Here is a 17391-nt window from a genome sequence, read left to right as displayed (position 1 = left end):
GGGGTTTACGCGTATGAAACGGGGAGCAGCGGGTAGTCTCAGCAGTATGCGCATGAGCATTACCGAGAAATGACGTCATTCGTTTTGCGCGAAGTCCAAAATTGCTTCCAAAAAGTGTGAAAATAACATAAATTATTTTTGTTATATTTGTGGCAAATTCATTAAAGTAAGGGTTAAAAAAATAGTTTTTCGTCAAATATAAGACTTTGTGAAGCTTATAAAGCTTATTTTTATCTACCTATTCGAAGTCAAGATTAAATATGGGCACCTAAATTCCCGTGTTGTAACTGCAAAAACACATTAGAAGGTAAGAGAGTTAATAATAACTTTCAAGTATACTAATTTCAAAATAATTACGATATGTTATGAACAACGTGTGTATCAAAATATATATTCATATATGTGTGTGTTATTTTTTCCAGCTTGGTATTGAGGAGATAAATAATGTATGAAGTTCGCAGAACCAAAAATATGGAGAGAGCCCACTAATCACATAAATGATTGCTAGTTTTGTGCCAGCGTCGGGCTGGCAAATATGCCAAGAAAATTCAGTACCCACAACTACCATCAACAACTGCTCCAGTACCCTACAGAGAACATATTCCTGTGCCTTCTCGTTTAAAACCAAAGGGACAGCTGCCGCTATCACAAATGTCTAGTCGTAGCGGATGCCGCGAGTTCTTACCCGAATCAGTGTCAGTTGAGCCACATCTTATTAATTCAGAAGAGTTTAATGATAAATCATCTTCTGAATCTTCTGAACTGTACATAAACTTAAAGCAGAAATAGTAGTTTGTCGGCTTAAACAGTGAAATTTGCTCAAGAAGGATTGGTGACTACGCATGGAGCTTAATACGAGAAAGTTCCTACTTACATTGAAAAAAAAACCAAAAAATTTTTTATTTTTAAAATAGTTTCTGTTTTTTTTATGTTTTTAGAGATTTACCTTTATTTTTCCTTGTAAATAAATATTATTAAGAAATAAATTAAAGTTCTTTTTCTTAATTTAACTGAAATAAAAAATTTCGAATTTCTAAAAATTTTAAAATTCGTTCTAGTTGCCACAAAAGCAAACTTTATTAGATAAAATTATTTTTTCCTTGTTTGGTTAGACATAATTAAACAAAATCAGCACCACAGAACTCAGACTCCAAAACCGTGTTGACTTTGTGTTATTTATCATATAAAGTAGGGAATGTAATCCCATACCATAATAATGCAACTCAGCCCAATCCAATACATACAATTTCAATAAGAACTCTCTTTGTTTTCAAATATTTGAAAAGCCATAGGTGTTGTTATATCACAATTACATTTCATAAAACAATTTCATTTATTGCCCTTCTAGAGTAAAATGTAATTTAAATGTGGTGCATAGGTGTTTCAGTACAAGCTAAAAGTAATATAATTCAATTATTTTGTATTTTTTATTATATTAAAATTACAGAACAATAACACTCTGTTTAGCCGCTTGTTTAGCCTTTAGACGAACTTGTGCAGCAATTCTGTCCAAATCACGTCTTCCGTGAACAGTAAGGATCCGGCCACCATCAGGAATTTTCTCAACTAACTTCAAAGCCTCAAGGGCCTGAAGTGCTTTACGAGCAATACTGCCTGATGATCTGAAAATAATGTTTATTATATAAATAAACAGGAATAAGAACTATTAAAAATCTAATCTATAAATATTAAATCACATTAATCATAACTATATTTTCAATATTCCTTTGGCCACAATACTACTCATGATACAAAGTTTCCTCATCCTTTGATGAAGAAAAAATTGTTTTAAGTTTAATTGAAATCACACTATGATAAAAATTACCTGCAGAAGTGTGAAGGAGTGACACCATTACGTTTGCGACCACCAAAGATCTTTGTTACAGTCTTAACACCAACTGGAGAGCGCATGTAGATGTGACGTAAGATTGCAGCACAGCGTACATAAAACCAGTCAGGATCGTAGGGTGCCAATTCCTTAAAACGGGCAGTTTTAACCAGATCCATATGTTCTGGAACTTTGACCTTGCCCATCCTGAAACATTACATAAATATTTACAATATCTGACTTACATTTGGAAGTCCTTAAGAGTCAAATATCAAGATATACTTTGTTAAAGTTGGCTTTAATATATACTTTTGAATAGGCATTGTACAGAACTGACACTGTTATTCGTTTAACGTTAATGAAAATTTGTTTTAGTATTATTATTTATATACTTACTTTTTCAAGTGGGCAGCTACGGTCTTGACGACCTTGTCTTGTTCAACATCCTTTAATGTGACGGAACGCATCTGAAATTAAGCAATCAAATGTTAAAAGAGGAAATAGTTAAATAACAATTTTGTACAGAGAACTATAAAATAATTGAAAAATTTTAAGTCAGATACATTGGTTTTAATCTAATCCATGTAAGGTCAGGTAAAGTAAACAAACAAAAACAACAAAACAATCATCCAAGTTACCAATTCACAAAACTATTAATAATCATTATAGTTTTATGTGTAAATTAAAACCTCAAGGGTTCACAGCAGTGTCATTACTACCTACAAGAACTTTTATAATTCAAACTAAATCAATTAAATTTACGAAAACAATTGTCTTAACTCATTGATTTGATTACTATTGTAGTTTTGTCTGATATGAAATTATATTTTATTAAGCTTTAAATATAATGATTTAACACAAATCAGAATGAAAGCGTAGTATTACGGTTAGTAGCAAAAAAATAACATTTTCGCAAGTTATAGAACAATAATTACACTTATTTTTTTAAGGGCTTTAGTTCATCAACTTAATTCAAATAATATAAGCATCGTAGAGATATTCGTCATCGAGACATGAAAGAGGTTATGTTCAATGTAGTACCTAATTAAACACTTTCGGCTAGCCAAATTTTTCAGCAAACTTATAATTATGGTTATTAAAATGGTATGTGATACAAATTGTACAAAATACAGATTCTAGGTATACGGTAGTTTAAATGTGTAATGTGCATTGGTGTTGTGGCTTCACGGTCTCAACATGTCATATGTACATTGATCATTAAAGCCATTGGAGTTCGGAAGAGTTTTGTTAATTATAATTAAATTTTTACCTTAATCTAAAATGTGGCACTTTTTTTAGTTTAATCAAATATTCACTTTTAATTTTCACTAAAAACCATGCGGTAGAACCACGACACTCACCTTGCCTAGGGCCGATCCAAAAGAAAGAAAGAGACAGATAAACTAATTCAATGTTGTCGCTCTACTAAATTATATATTAAGTATGGTAACATTACGATTGTGAAAATCGAGAATAATATATTTCTTTTGAATAATATTCTAATTATTGTTGAATGAAATATTTAAATCCATATTGAAATATACTAAATTTAAGTAAATAATAGAAAGCAATGAAAGCATTTTACATTGTTTGACAAAATGAAAGTTAAACATTGGTACTATTAGTTATATTTACTTTTTCTTGGTATTAAAATATTTTAACGTTTGATTGTATTGTATTTTAATTATTTTAAAAACCCATTTTAACTTAATTTTCAGTAGATATACTTCTTAATACTTAAAATTCATAAGATGGTTAATTACTATGTCAAGTAATGAACGCATCTTATCTATGATCAAAAGCTTAATTTATCACATGTGTCTATTGTTTATGGTTATTTTGTTGTCAAATTCAAGAAAATGGCCGCGAAACAAAATTCTTTAATAAATGAAGGTAAAATTGTTTGTTTCAAACAGTTTCATGTTTTCCTTGCCTTATTTTAGATCACTATACTGTTTTAGCATCTTTGTTTTATACAGTAGTATTTCGTTGGTTTCTGAGTTTCTTAACCTCTGATAAAGTACCATTATTTCAGCTCAAACTACATCTGAAGATATTCCCTTGACGTCGTTAGAAGAAAGCTTACTAAGCTTAGAGAAGCTGGATCGAGCTTCCCCTGAACTATGGCCAGAACAAAGTAAGATTATGTGTGTGTGCTTTATGTCATTTAGTCTATTTGATAATATTTAATGTGAAAGTAATATTTTTCAAAAGTGCCGCGATTACGTTACTTTTCTAATGTTGTCATTCCGTCCACCATTACGTTTGTTCATTTTTGGCATTTCGGTTATAACGACTGGTTTTTAAACACTGAATTTGAAATGGGAGATGGGAATAGCAATTTTTCTAATGATGAGGGTTCACGGTGTTCTAATGATTCTTTTGTAGTACCTGGCGTGTCAGAGTTCGCACCTTTACAAAACCCTAACCAATCGCCACCCTCATGGAATAAAGGGCTTACCAAAGAAGACTACAATTATATGCAACGTGAGTACAAGATTCCATTGATTATTCTTATTGGAAAAATATTTAATTATACATAAATAATTTAATATTCGGTGTCTATTTTATATAATTATATATGTTGTATTCGACCCAGTTTTCTGTTGCGTTTTGTTAGTGTTTTAAATAGGAATTTCTACTCATTACTGCTTAAATATGCTATAACATAACATATTTATGATGTATGAAAAGCTTATTTTAAATATAGCATTATTCAAATCTTTACTTCAGCATTTTTATATTGTTAGAATGATGTATTTTGTTACTGTATGCTATTTTTTTATTTTAATATTTAAATTGTTCCATGGTTTACCCAGGACTACCAGAACAGCCAACTTATTTGATAGAACTGGCTCACTGAGATTATACAGACTCAAAGCTTATTAATATCATTTACAGAATTTATATGTATTTACACAGTAAATACTTTTTTTACATATATGTATGTAATAAAATTACTAAATGTTTCAAAAGGAAATTGTGATAAGGAATACATTTGGATTTAGCTAGTAATTGATTCTAGCTTTTCATGCATAAACATTATATTGTAGTTGTTTTAAATTATGTAAGAAAAATTACTATCTACTCCTATTTTGATCATACTCTCACTCTCACAGAAGTTTTTTAAATAATAGTAAAACTTTAAAAAAATTACACATACATTTTACATAATATAACCACTAATAGATTTATTTATTATGGTAAAATAGATAAAAACAGATTTTTTTCAATTGTAAATAAAAATCTAAAAATTAATAGTAATATATTTTACCTAAAGATATCACAAGATATTGTACTGAAAATCTGAATAAATAGTGTGGGTTGTGCTGTTAAGATATATTAGCATATTATGGATGATAAACTTTGATATTAAAGACAAAACAGCTTAACACATTTTTCCTCTGTTTATAAGCAATTTCCAGGAAATAAACACCTCAATCTGATAAGAAAAAGAGTAGGATTTTTTTATGTCTACTGACAAATTACATAAATTTGTCAGTAGACATAAAAAAATCCTACTCTTTTTGAATGAATTGAAATGAATGAAAAATGTAGTAAATTTCTATTTCTCTCATTTTCAATAATGACAATCAAATGGTAAATTTATATAAATCAAATTTATAAACCTCTTAATTTTTCCCACGTCAATTCTGGATAAATAGGGTGAAATAAATTATAATATTTTTTTTATACTCTAACATCCACACACTATAACATGCTCACAGTTGCCTACCCTTTGTTTTATATTATTACTGATTTCACTATTGTTATTTCAATCATCTGAATATTTCAGACAATATCATTTTAATATTTCAGAGCTGGGGTCACTAACAACGAGTAGTCTCATCATGGAGGTAAAGAAACTTCATGATCTTGCTTATCAACTTGGATTGGAAGAGGCCAAAGAGATGACAAGGGGGAAGTACTTAAATATATTCTCATCTCGACGGCAAAGATAATGATACCTTTAATTAATGTAATGTTAAAAATATATATACTTACACATTATAAAATTTATATTCCATTTCGTAGTAACATAAGGTTCTTCTACTAAATTTGAAGTTTTAAAAGTTAAATGTTCACTTGATTTTATTTTTGTTGTTAAGAATGCTCAATTTAAGCTGTTTTGGTGCATTTGAATGTTAATATTTTACAGTCGGTGAGTATTTCAATTGGCATAGGGATTGCACTTAATTTTGCATTATCACTTTTCTACTACCAATAACTGAACTATGTCACAATCTTTGCTCATTTGTAAAAGGGCTGTGCAATGTTTAGTTATTTATACTACACTATCCACTGATGGTTAATATTTATTTTGAACAATGATCTTAGTAAAGTGCCATCATCAAACAAATAAATCATGATTGTGACATTTTGGGTATGAATATTAAAGATTTATTTATAAAAAAATATAAATTGCTTTGGTATATTATGAAATAGTCATTAGCTATAATTAAAAATGTATAAAATATTTATGAAATATTACTTTTATTCAACAACAATGATGAATTTAAATCTATTAAATACTTTGTTCAATAGATTACATATTAGACATAATTAATAATAAAAATGAATAAAAAGATATTTTATTTTTAATGCAGCAAAACTTGAACCTTTTAATGAATAGCAATAGGGTTCATTCATAAAATTGTCTTTGAAGTAGGTGTCTCAATTAGTTACGACTTTCATACACTAAGGATTGTTTTGTAAACATGATTGTGTTAAAATAAAGAATATGTCATGTATGAATTGTAATTTATTACATTATTAAACATGTAATATTTAATGTAAATATTAGCCTAATTATTTTTAAACTAATTGTGTTGAACAATTAAACATTATTGTAATCATTTTGTATATTTATTCCATAACTTACATAAATGCAACATCTAGTTTGAATCTAGTTTTTCTAAGAATAAAACTTTGAATTACATTCTATCAATAAATCTTATTTTTAATGGTTTATTTGGCCTTGCAATAAAACCTTGTGAAGGCTGCACATCACCATAATGATATTCAAGTCTGTATTTCTGTAATACCTGAAAGGGAAGATTTTTCTTGTTAATTAAATTATTTAATACAAGTTTTTATAGACATTTAAGGTCACAAATAAAATCCATCTTATTTAAAATTACTCAGTTACACTATTTACATATACTTATTATCTTTCTTGGTGGATGAAAATAAGTGGCTATTTAAACTTCTGTGTACTATCTACAATACCTTAATTGTTAAAAGCGACATCATAGTCTCGGCAACATTTTGCCCAATACATTTCCTAGCTCCATATCCAAATGGAATTGAGGCAAATGCGTGGTAGTTCTTAGCCTCGGGTTTCAGCCATCTCTCGGGGCAGAACCTTGTAGCATCATCAAAGTTTCCCTCTTTGAGCGAAGTATCTTGAGTGGACATAATGATCATAGTTCCTCGTGGTATACTATAATCACAATATGAGTTGATTACGTGAATCATATCATTTTTGTTGTATGCCTTGCAATTAATTTTCAATTTAAAGTGGTGTAAAGATATAACATGACAAACTTACTTGTAATTATCCAATGTTACATTCCTAGAGAGAATTCTTGTCAGCAAGGGAATTGGGGGAACCAATCTAGAAGATTTCAAATAAAATGTATACGAGAGAATAACAAATGAACTTGTATGTTCAACGCTTAAGCTTCAACTATTGAGGGTTTTACCGAAATTTGTATAATGCACATGGCGTCATTTTAGATTTACATGCGGCGGCTTTATTGCGGAATATCTCGAAAACTTGTTATAAATTATATATAAGTTAAAAAAAAAAAAGTGAAATTAAATATCTTTTAGAGATACTTTACTAATACGTTTTCATACTTATGGAACATTTCATTATAACAAAATGAATTACAAAATTACTTCTGTATGTAAATCTTTACTTGGACTTTTTTTTATTTTTGTATTACTAACAACCACTATACGAGTACATTATACAAATTAAATAATTGATAGAATCTCTTTTCGCTATGAAAATTATTCAACTTCGTGGTTGTGTCCATTTACTAGCAAAAACGTGATTAGTCCTATATTCAATAAAACTAATTAGAAATAGAGCAATAATTTCTAATAGAATAGCACGTTTGTTATTTTTCTGCGAATTACCTCATTGTCTCTTTAATACACGCTTGTAAGTACGGAGTGTTGTCTTTAAACTTTTCGATGTCGTTAACGTCTTGATATAAATTCCCTACTTCCTGGTAGAGTAACCTTTGGTTCATTTGGTGTTTCGCAATGTAGTATAGTAAGAAAGACATTGAAGATGAAATCTGTAACACAAAACGTTGACGTTCAATAAGTTTAAAAAAGTCCATACACCCTAAGGCCCAGCACACACGGCGCAACGCATTTGCAACGAAACTGCGACTTCTAGTTACTTTTGAGTTTCAGCCATAGACTCCTTTGAGAGACCGCACACGACGCAACCTGTATGAAACTGGTTGGAAACGAGTTTCAAACCAGTTGCATTGAAACCGGCGTGCAGGAAACTCGTGTTTGCGTTTCTTCGGATTTCGCGCCTTTTTCATCAACAAAATGGCTGACGATGATAATCAAAGCATTGAATTTGTGTTAGAAGTAGAGAAATATCCTTGTTTATATAATAATGCTTTGGCAGCCACAAACATACGACAGTTGATATTAATGTCAATGTAGGGATGTACCCACATAGTTCTTCTTTTACGCCTTCTCCTTTGTCGAAGATATAAATACATAACCACAACTTCTTCATCACTTGAACTAGACATTCTGCAGACTTCTATTCTCTCAGAAAACCGAACTGATTGTGAGCCGTGAGGTTGCTGCGTGAAAATCGATTGAAACGAGTTTCAAACTAATAATTTCAGAAGGGTTTCGTTGCAGTTACGTTGCAGTTGCGTTGCGCCGTGTGTGCTGGGCCTAAATGTTCATGAAACAATACACAAACTAAATAGAAAATTTTCCCCCAATTAGAGAAAAATCCAATTATAGATATATTCAGTGGCGAATTTACAAATTTGCCTATAGTAGGCTAGTAGGGTATTAAATTTTTGCCGCCACTAACTTTTAAATTCAATACGTGAGTTTAGTTCACAATCATATTAATTACATTTATTCTAAAATTGCAACTTTTTTAATTTGTGTTCTATCGTCCTCATTACATCGGCTTTTTCCCGTTACTAGTATGATTATGAACTAGGTGATATTTCTATTAGTACTAGATTATTTTGCAACCCTATGTAGTGACGAATATACGGATTACGGACGTAATGTGTATACATGTATTTATGTTTTTTTATTTTATTTCTGTAATTTAAAAAAATGGGCTATTTTGCCGCCCTTCTAAATCTGCCGCCCTATGCTCCAGCCTACTTAGCCTATTGGTAAATCCGCAACTGGATATATTAATTGAGCAGTGCGACTAATATGTACTATAGTTGTAAACAAAACAAAATTTATTGAAATTGGTTGATCGGTTTTACGTGTCTTATATGTAAAGTCATTCGGCGTGGTTGGCGTTATCACGATCTTTGCGTATGGGATTTGCTGTAGCCCGGAAGTTAAAGCTAGTTAGATGTGAACGAGTTTCGGTCGGTTTCAGCATTTCCACCGTGGGACCCATAAGAGACGCTCGTAGACTCTCGTACGTGCTGCTAAATATTGGAAAGACCCCGTCGTAAAGGCTGCTGAGGCGGCGAGAGCAAATATCATCTCTGAAGTAAAGGCACACCCCATCCCAAGAATGTTGTAAATCCTATGATGTGATCTGACCGATTCCACTGCGACTGCAACCCTTATCCGTTGATGACCAGTCAACTGTGCATCAGATGACAATGCCAACTCCCAAATTAAGGGATGCTACTGCTACTATTGGTTTACTTTTTTATTGGTTTAACCTCAGGAACTCAGGTACACTAATGCATAGCTTAAAGTAATTAAAGCATTAAAATATATTAACCGTGTTAATACCAATGAGCATCACATCCATCAAAATTGTTGCAATATCTTCTGCATTAAACTTATCCTCGCTTAGCAACATTGCACTCGTTAGAGAATTAGGGCCTAATGTGGGAAATAGAAATATAATGTTTTAATTTCTACTTAAACCAAAGTTTTACCAAAGATTATACTAAACATGCCGATATAAGGTAAAATCCTATTTTGGTTGATATAGAATGAATTGATTACATACTAATAGGATTGTCCTGGATCTTCGACATTTCTTGCTCTATGTCCAAAACATATTTTCCAATAAGGCTGCAAAAAAATTTAAGATTACATAAAATATATGACTATTAAAACCATCAAAGCAACTGCGGAGCCATAAAGATTTTAACTTATAATACCAATAACACTTCAAATAATTGTCGCAAAAACAGGTTATGTAAAGCACCTATCAATTTATACAAAAGCCTCGTTTGCCATTGTATGTTATGACGCATTAGGGACAAACACAAGAAGTTGATGATTAACATCAATACAAAAGATAAAATAATTAAATGTAAAATGATCCAAGATTGACGAAGGAAAGTTAATAAAAATGGCAAACATCGTTTAGATTATAAGATTGTGGAAAAATAGCATTGTATCTGATTGTGCATTAATGATCTTTGTTGTACTTAATCATGACCCTGTCTAAAATATTTTATTGATATAATGTATTATATGAACAATTTATCCTCTGATCATCCTCTGTTCTTTGCTTTTTGAATGGGAGACTCTCCAAATTCACGAATTTCCGACCCTCGTCGGAGAGATTTGGAAAAATCTCCTGATGCATAATATAATATCTAATATTCCTAATAACCACTGACAGGAAAAATAATAAATTTTAAGTATATTAGAAATTCTATTCATTGGGTATAGCTTTATTAAATAAGGAAAACTTTGAAAATTTAAACTGCCTTTTTGATATCTTGAAAAAATATCTTAAATTAAAAATGTTAGACATAAACTAAAGATAATACATAGATAAATTTAGTTACTTGTCCAGATTGTCACAGTGCTTGACCAGGGAATACCAAGCTGGCGTGGTAAAAAACTTCCAAAAATGGATACCCGATTCACATTTAATGATTGCATCAGTTGCCTTCTCCAGGCTGTGGTACATCCACGATTCGTCACATTGGCTATACACCAATTCCGTTTCCAACAGTTGAAAGTTCTTTGAGAACAATATTAGTCCTACAATTAGTTATTTAAAACGTCAGTTGAATGCTTTGAAATAAAATTGAAGTGGTTCGAAAATTAAAATCTAGTACTGATACCCCAGGCTTCGATTTTAGAAAACCTTGAAAGATAAACCCAATATTTTTCTTACAGTGGACCTTATGATCCAATTTCGCGAACGAGAAATTTGAAGAACAAGAAAATTCTGAAAGTTTCAATTCTGCGACTAAAATAAAGTGCAATGTTCTGCAAGGATTTGCAATACCTATTTAGCCTTTCATTAGGAAATACCTACCTATTTGTGCCAATGGCAATTCAGATATTTTTGTACTCACCCATGCAATCAAATGCCCACTTATGTATTTCCTTATGTAGATCCTTAGATAATTCATCCTGATAATTTCTAATGTTGTAAATCTTTTCCGTGAATTTTTCGCATACACCGTTAAGGCTCTGGGCGTGTGGGACGAAGGCATTGTGTGTGGGGTTGTGCATAACCGATCTTTGTCGTAACCAATCCTGACCTTGTCTGAAAGTTTTATTGAAATAATATTTTATTTGTAAGTAGATTTAATACTTAAGACAAATTAGATCAGTAAATAATATTTTTTATATTCTCTAATATAATAAATAATAAGAATATTTATATGTATGGATGTCTTCTATAGGGGATTTTTCTTTATTAGACGAAACATTGTTGGCCACAAGATTAGAAAAATTCTACCGCACATTATCTAAAATTCCTTATAATTTAACGCAATTATCAATAGCAAAATATTTAAGTATATTAACTCAATTTCTCTGTATAATTTTAATATATTATTATTAGGACTATTTTCGACAATATTCGGGGTATCTAGATATATTTCATCATGATCATGAAATATGATCTCATCAGATAAACTGCCTGAATCTGTCCAGTCGATTTCAATTCTAAATAAATTAAAATAATTGGTTATAAATACATTATATACTAACACAGTATAAAGTCCACCGAATATGTGATTTTTGTGTTCAACCCGATATTTCTCCAGAGATTGCAACGTAGATCTAACAGGATATTCGCCTTCCATGCTAAACACTTTCTGGATATGGTCAGGGTGGTTGATGAGCACGATATCGCTACCGACGGGGCTAACGAATCTTACCACAGGCCCATATTTATCAAAAAGATTGGAAAAACTACGTGTAGTCTTTCTATTAGATAGGATCGTTCCTATAACAAATATATTGATTTTGTGTATCGCATATACAGAGTCTCATTATTGTCACCATACTACTTTTTTTTTATATACAGAGTAATTTACTAGTATTACATTGGGATGCACATAGTAATTAAATGTGACCATCGGAGTCCGAAACGCGCATAGACCAATTCAAACTAAAAACTGCGTTTCGTGTATAGTGTGCAAGCGTATACGAGCTATTAGTATACACTCACTCATCGCGCTCTTTCAAAATCATATTATGATAAATAGTCTTAGTCATTGGATGAAAAAGCTTATATTCAATTGGTGATGTAATTGTTACGTCATTTACTATGTATAATTTTCAATTGGCTGAAATTTTTTTACCATATTCAGATTTGGAGACACAAAATGTAAATATATGGTTATTTATTTTACAGGAATTATATTTTAAATTACAGGTACATATTTTTAAATATACTTACTTATAATTAAAATTCGACAAACAAACAATAGCTTGCTTATCTGAATAAAGAACATTTTTACAGAGAAGATATTGATAACATAAGAATATAATATCAATTTTATTGGGTAAAACATTAATTTGTATTGTATTAATTACATTACTTTTATAGTATTTAAATTGATTGAATATTAAGATCATTTTGTGTTCCTTTTGTGTGGATATAATCTAAAAAAATGTAATAATACTAACCAACATTGAGACCAAAAGTTAATAAACCAGCAGTAACTTGAGTCCCAATTTCTGTTATATAATTACGAAATATAGACAAATATTTCAACGACCTTGGTCCTGGAACTTCATCAAAGGGCAATACTATAGGTTCTTTAGTATTTAATACCATTGGCACTATACGAGGCAAATCAGACGAAACATTGCTTAATCCACTGTTTACTGGAGTTTGTTCGTCTAGTGTCTCGTTTTTAGTTTCAGACTTTACAGTATCGTTGTCCATTTCTAACGGTTTTACCGTCTGCATTTTTATTTGACAAATGTGCAAGTTTCTTCCAGTATACCTAAAATATTTGGTAAGATGGGGCTTAAGGTATAATAAATTATTTAATGCCATCTTTTACTTAATAACAACTTTTAAAAAGGATATTAAACTCTTGTAGGTTTTTTCGCGCTTGACATAGGATAAAACAAAAGAATGTACTTATAGTCGGTTTTTAAAATTCGCGCCTCATAATTTATATTTTTTTTATGATTTATCTGTTATGCTTTTACAACATTTAAATAAAAATATATTAAATGACCAAAATTTATTTTATTGAATAATAAAATTACTAAAAAAGAATAATTAAGACATTCCTATTTATGTTTAATAAATAAATTTTATATGAATTGAGTCCTTATATTAACCTTTATAACGGAAACACTGCATTATATTTGTCAAAAGTGCGTTCCAAGAAAACTGTCAACCCTGTGATGGTGAAGAGTGAGCGAGTTAGCTAATGTGGTAGATGGCGGGAGTGATCTCGTGTGATATAACTGTGTTAGATTAGTTTTTAAATTTTAGTATAAAATAAAAAAATAGTTATTAAAATGACAAGGTAAATCTACATCTCTTTGTTCCATATAATGTTTTGTGTGCTACCGTTTACGTCGATATTCGTTTAAGTCCTAAGGAGAGCGATAAGTACGTCTGCTCAATATCACTCAAATTCGTTTGTTAAAAGAACACTTTGCTATTTCAGAGCTAAAATAGAACTTGGCGATGTGACACCGCATAATATTAAACAATTAAAGAAGTTGAACACAGTCGTGTTTCCAGTTTCCTACAACGACAAATTTTACAAAGATGTTTTAGAGGCTGGCGAACTAGCAAAACTTGCTTATTACAATGATATCGTGGTTGGAGCGGTCTGTTGTAGAATAGATACGTCGGATAATTCCCGACGATTGTACATAATGACACTGGGTTGCCTTTACCCTTACAGAAGACTTGGAATAGGCACTCTAATGGTGGAACATGTGCTCAAGTATGTTGAACAGGATGGCAATTTTGACAGCATTTTCTTGTGAGTACTCGGAAATATATTATTCAATTGAATTATTATAATTTTACGCAATTATTGTCATAGGTATGTAAAGGTTAAGTCTGTTACATTAGATGAAACAAAAGTAACCTATTAATAATAAAGCCATAAATTTAATGTGTTTAAATTTTTCAAAAATTTAATTGCGTTGAAATAGTACTGGACATTAGAATGTTACAAATATTTTCAAAAATAAATTTACTTCAGTTTAAACAAGAGATTCTTGTAGGAAAATGCTTTAGTAACATCTGCCTTTTCTTATAGTTTTCGAAAATTACATTCATTAACAATGTTGTAATAATTAAATTTCTTTTTAATGTAATTATGGGTCATTTATATTACTGCTGATTGTCTATCATATCTATCATCTCACTGATGCAATCCTTGACAGATGATTTGTATGTCACAGAATGTATCATGTGCCGGTTTCTTTATACAATTTAGATCCCAGGGAATGAATTATCAACAATATTTAAGCACTTTATATTTCACTGCAGCTCACTTCATGGATATCTATAGCTTCTATAATTAACGTCTACAATTAGATGCAACTAATCTTCATATTTCTTTATTTCTGTGGGATGCCAGATAGCTTTGTTTAATTTTGTCTACTAAACAATGGCATAAACAACAAAACATTTCTCAATATAAAATAACAAAAAAAAAAAAAACTAGTCTGCGAGGCTATTTGGACTAATGAAGGTTAAAATTTTTATAGAATCATAGTTAAAATATGAATTGGAGTGTAATATCTACATAAATGCATTATATTTTTAATGTTTAGTTAGTTATAGTAACAGATGATTATAGGTTTCGCTTTGCATTTGTAGAAATCATTATAATAATGGTATTTTTAGAAACTAAAATAAACTATCTAACGATACAATAATATTGCTAACAACATTACTAGTTGTTACTGCTTTTAGTAACATACTGACCCACCATACAACGCATTAATATTTGTAATGCTATTAAGTAAAAGCAGAATTTGCAACAATGTTTAAAAGCTTTGTTATATTTGCTATTTACTTTGTAAGTGTTCCTTGTTAATTATATATGTATAAATCAATATTTAAAAATATGTAATGAAGTAACATTTAATAGATTAATTTGAGCAAATCTATATGAATGGAATACCAAAATAGATTCATTTATATTGATAAATGATTTGTTGATTTCACATAAACTGCTGGATTTTTACCACTTGATAAGTTATAATAATGAAACTGTTCATTATTATCATTTATCGAATATTTTTCCATCATTGTAAAAATAAAAATTTAGATAATGACACATTGATCTCTATGATAACAGTGAAATATGTTTGAAAAAATGCAAACACAAAGTATTTAATATTTAGAAGGCCAAATTTTAATAATATTCTTACTTATGTCCTGTGTCGTTATGGGCACAAGGCAAAGATTATCCATACTTCTAGATCTAACTTTTGTCGGTTGGGTTTACCATAGAGAGATCGATTTGATAGTCTGTTTTAATGAAACCTTAAATAATAACCTATATAATTGAAAATATTTACCTTTTCTTGTAAATTCTTGATACACTTGAGACTTGTGGTAATCTAGTTGCAGAAAATTTACTAAATAATTATTTTACAGGCATGTACAAGTTAACAATGAAGGTGCAATAGATTTTTACAAGAAATTTGGCTTTGAAATTGTCGAGACGAAAGAGCATTACTACAAAAGAATAGAGCCAGCTGATGCACATGTTTTGCAAAAAACAATAAGACAACCTCAATCACCCCCAATGCTGAATGGAACTGTCCCCCATGCGAAAACCAACGGTCATGATTGAAAAGCTTAGATCCCTACTGTCTCAACTCAGTTGTTATTGCAAAAAGGAGCAAGTGATAAATAACATAAGAATCATAATCAAGTCACTTATATATTCACAAATGGATAAAATGATAATTGTAATGGATGGAATAATATGTAGGGTTGTGGTTGTGGACTTCTGAGGCCATAATGATAGGTATAATATGACTGATTTCATTGTAATATCAATGTCAAACCTTGTACTGTACATATATTAAGTACTTGCATGTTATTGACCAAAATAATCCAATTTGCATTTTCTCAATATGAGCCTACAATCTTGATCCTTTACAGGAATGGAACTACTGATGAATTTTTGTAATAGCTTAGTATTTGTAAATTAATTCTTCTCAATTTGGATAATATGTAAAGTAACATGTAATTAGCTCTAGGCAGTGTTTTAATTAAACTTGATGGAATGCAAAATTTTGTGTCCATTTTTACGGTGTAATAATGTAAGTTTTACTATAAGTGCAGATCACTCTGATGTAACTTTCTTTTTTATCTCGAATTATCCGTAAATATCTTTTAAAGATGTCACCTCGCAATTGTTTCATTTTTTTTGTAGATACCTCGACATGTTCATTACTTTAGCAATTTTTTATATTTCCGTGTGACAGTTGTTGTTGTTTTTATTATAACTATATTTTTATTTTATCTCCTAAGAAAGAATTGTTAAAAATATTTCAAAATTGTCTGTGTTTACAAAAAATATATGTTAAATATACTCTTCCCACTATAATCAATAGGTGTTACCAAAAGTCAATTTGTCTGCTGTCAAAATAATCAAATGAATTTGTTGATTATCATGTTTCTCTAAAACTTTTAGAATTAGTACAATAAACATGATTAACATTTTTTATCTGTTTTGATACCCTTTGCCACCATTCCTTTAATAATAATTTATTTAGAGGCTATATTATAGCACCGAAGTAGCAAAATCTCTATCAATAGCAAAACATCTTCCTATCCAGATGTGTATTTTTGAAGTCCAACAAACAAATTGGCTGATGATTTAGTTTTAAAAAACCTTGACATTACTTAAAAGTTAAAACCGAAAAACCCTTACAATTGCGTCCAGAAATTACGGCCTAACTTACACTATTACGAAGTTTCACTCATGTGATATTTGGACCAATTTCATGCAAAACGAGCATTTAACCCGTTCCCTTCGAAACGACCTTATATGTTTCAAAAATATTAATAGTATTAAATGTAAATAGCTTGTATCTACATTTAATATTATAAATATTTTTGTCACTGACTCTGATTCGCTTTCTTCATGATAGTA

At 30.2% G+C, this 17391-nt stretch overlaps 4 protein-coding genes across 5 annotated transcripts; 2 read left to right on the top strand and 2 right to left on the bottom strand.

Moving 5' to 3' along the window:
• Positions 1-1408: 1408 nt before the first annotated feature.
• On the bottom strand, positions 1409-3259 carry LOC124535647 (40S ribosomal protein S19a). Of its 2 annotated transcripts, none has more exons than XM_047111930.1 (4): positions 3190-3259; positions 2225-2295; positions 1826-2035; positions 1409-1622 (listed from the first exon to the last, which is right to left on the bottom strand). In XM_047111930.1, the coding sequence occupies exons 2-4, from the start codon at positions 2293-2295 to the stop codon at positions 1442-1444; spliced, it is 462 nt and encodes a 153-aa protein (XP_046967886.1). In that variant the 5' UTR covers positions 3190-3259; the 3' UTR covers positions 1409-1441. The 2 variants fall into 2 exon arrangements, with proteins under 2 accessions (XP_046967886.1, XP_046967885.1); XM_047111929.1 differs by having other exon boundaries at positions 3099-3208.
• Positions 3260-3646: 387 nt separating this feature from the next.
• Positions 3647-6616, top strand: LOC124535771 (protein lin-52 homolog). Its single transcript, XM_047112100.1, has 4 exons — positions 3647-3721; positions 3864-3965; positions 4217-4315; positions 5648-6616. The coding sequence occupies exons 1-4, from the start codon at positions 3688-3690 to the stop codon at positions 5788-5790; spliced, it is 378 nt and encodes a 125-aa protein (XP_046968056.1). The 5' UTR covers positions 3647-3687; the 3' UTR covers positions 5791-6616.
• A 43-nt stretch (positions 6617-6659) lies between these two features.
• On the bottom strand, positions 6660-13352 carry LOC124535770 (probable cytochrome P450 301a1, mitochondrial). The gene is made up of 10 exons (XM_047112099.1): positions 12920-13352; positions 11996-12233; positions 11353-11546; positions 10834-11032; positions 10041-10105; positions 9807-9910; positions 7976-8139; positions 7380-7445; positions 7058-7271; positions 6660-6873 (listed from the first exon to the last, which is right to left on the bottom strand). The coding sequence occupies exons 1-10, from the start codon at positions 13293-13295 to the stop codon at positions 6763-6765; spliced, it is 1731 nt and encodes a 576-aa protein (XP_046968055.1). The 5' UTR covers positions 13296-13352; the 3' UTR covers positions 6660-6762.
• A 278-nt stretch (positions 13353-13630) lies between these two features.
• Positions 13631-16958, top strand: LOC124535515 (probable N-acetyltransferase san). The gene is made up of 3 exons (XM_047111727.1): positions 13631-13779; positions 13924-14247; positions 15882-16958. Exons 1-3 carry the CDS (start codon positions 13772-13774, stop codon positions 16078-16080), a joined length of 531 nt encoding a protein of 176 aa, XP_046967683.1. The 5' UTR covers positions 13631-13771; the 3' UTR covers positions 16081-16958.
• The last annotated feature ends 433 nt before the right edge of the window (positions 16959-17391 follow it).

This window comes from Vanessa cardui, chromosome 15 (genome assembly GCF_905220365.1).
Source record: "Vanessa cardui chromosome 15, ilVanCard2.1, whole genome shotgun sequence".
Lineage (NCBI taxonomy): Eukaryota > Metazoa > Arthropoda > Insecta > Lepidoptera > Nymphalidae > Vanessa > Vanessa cardui.
This window is presented reverse-complemented; position numbering and strand designations above follow the sequence as displayed.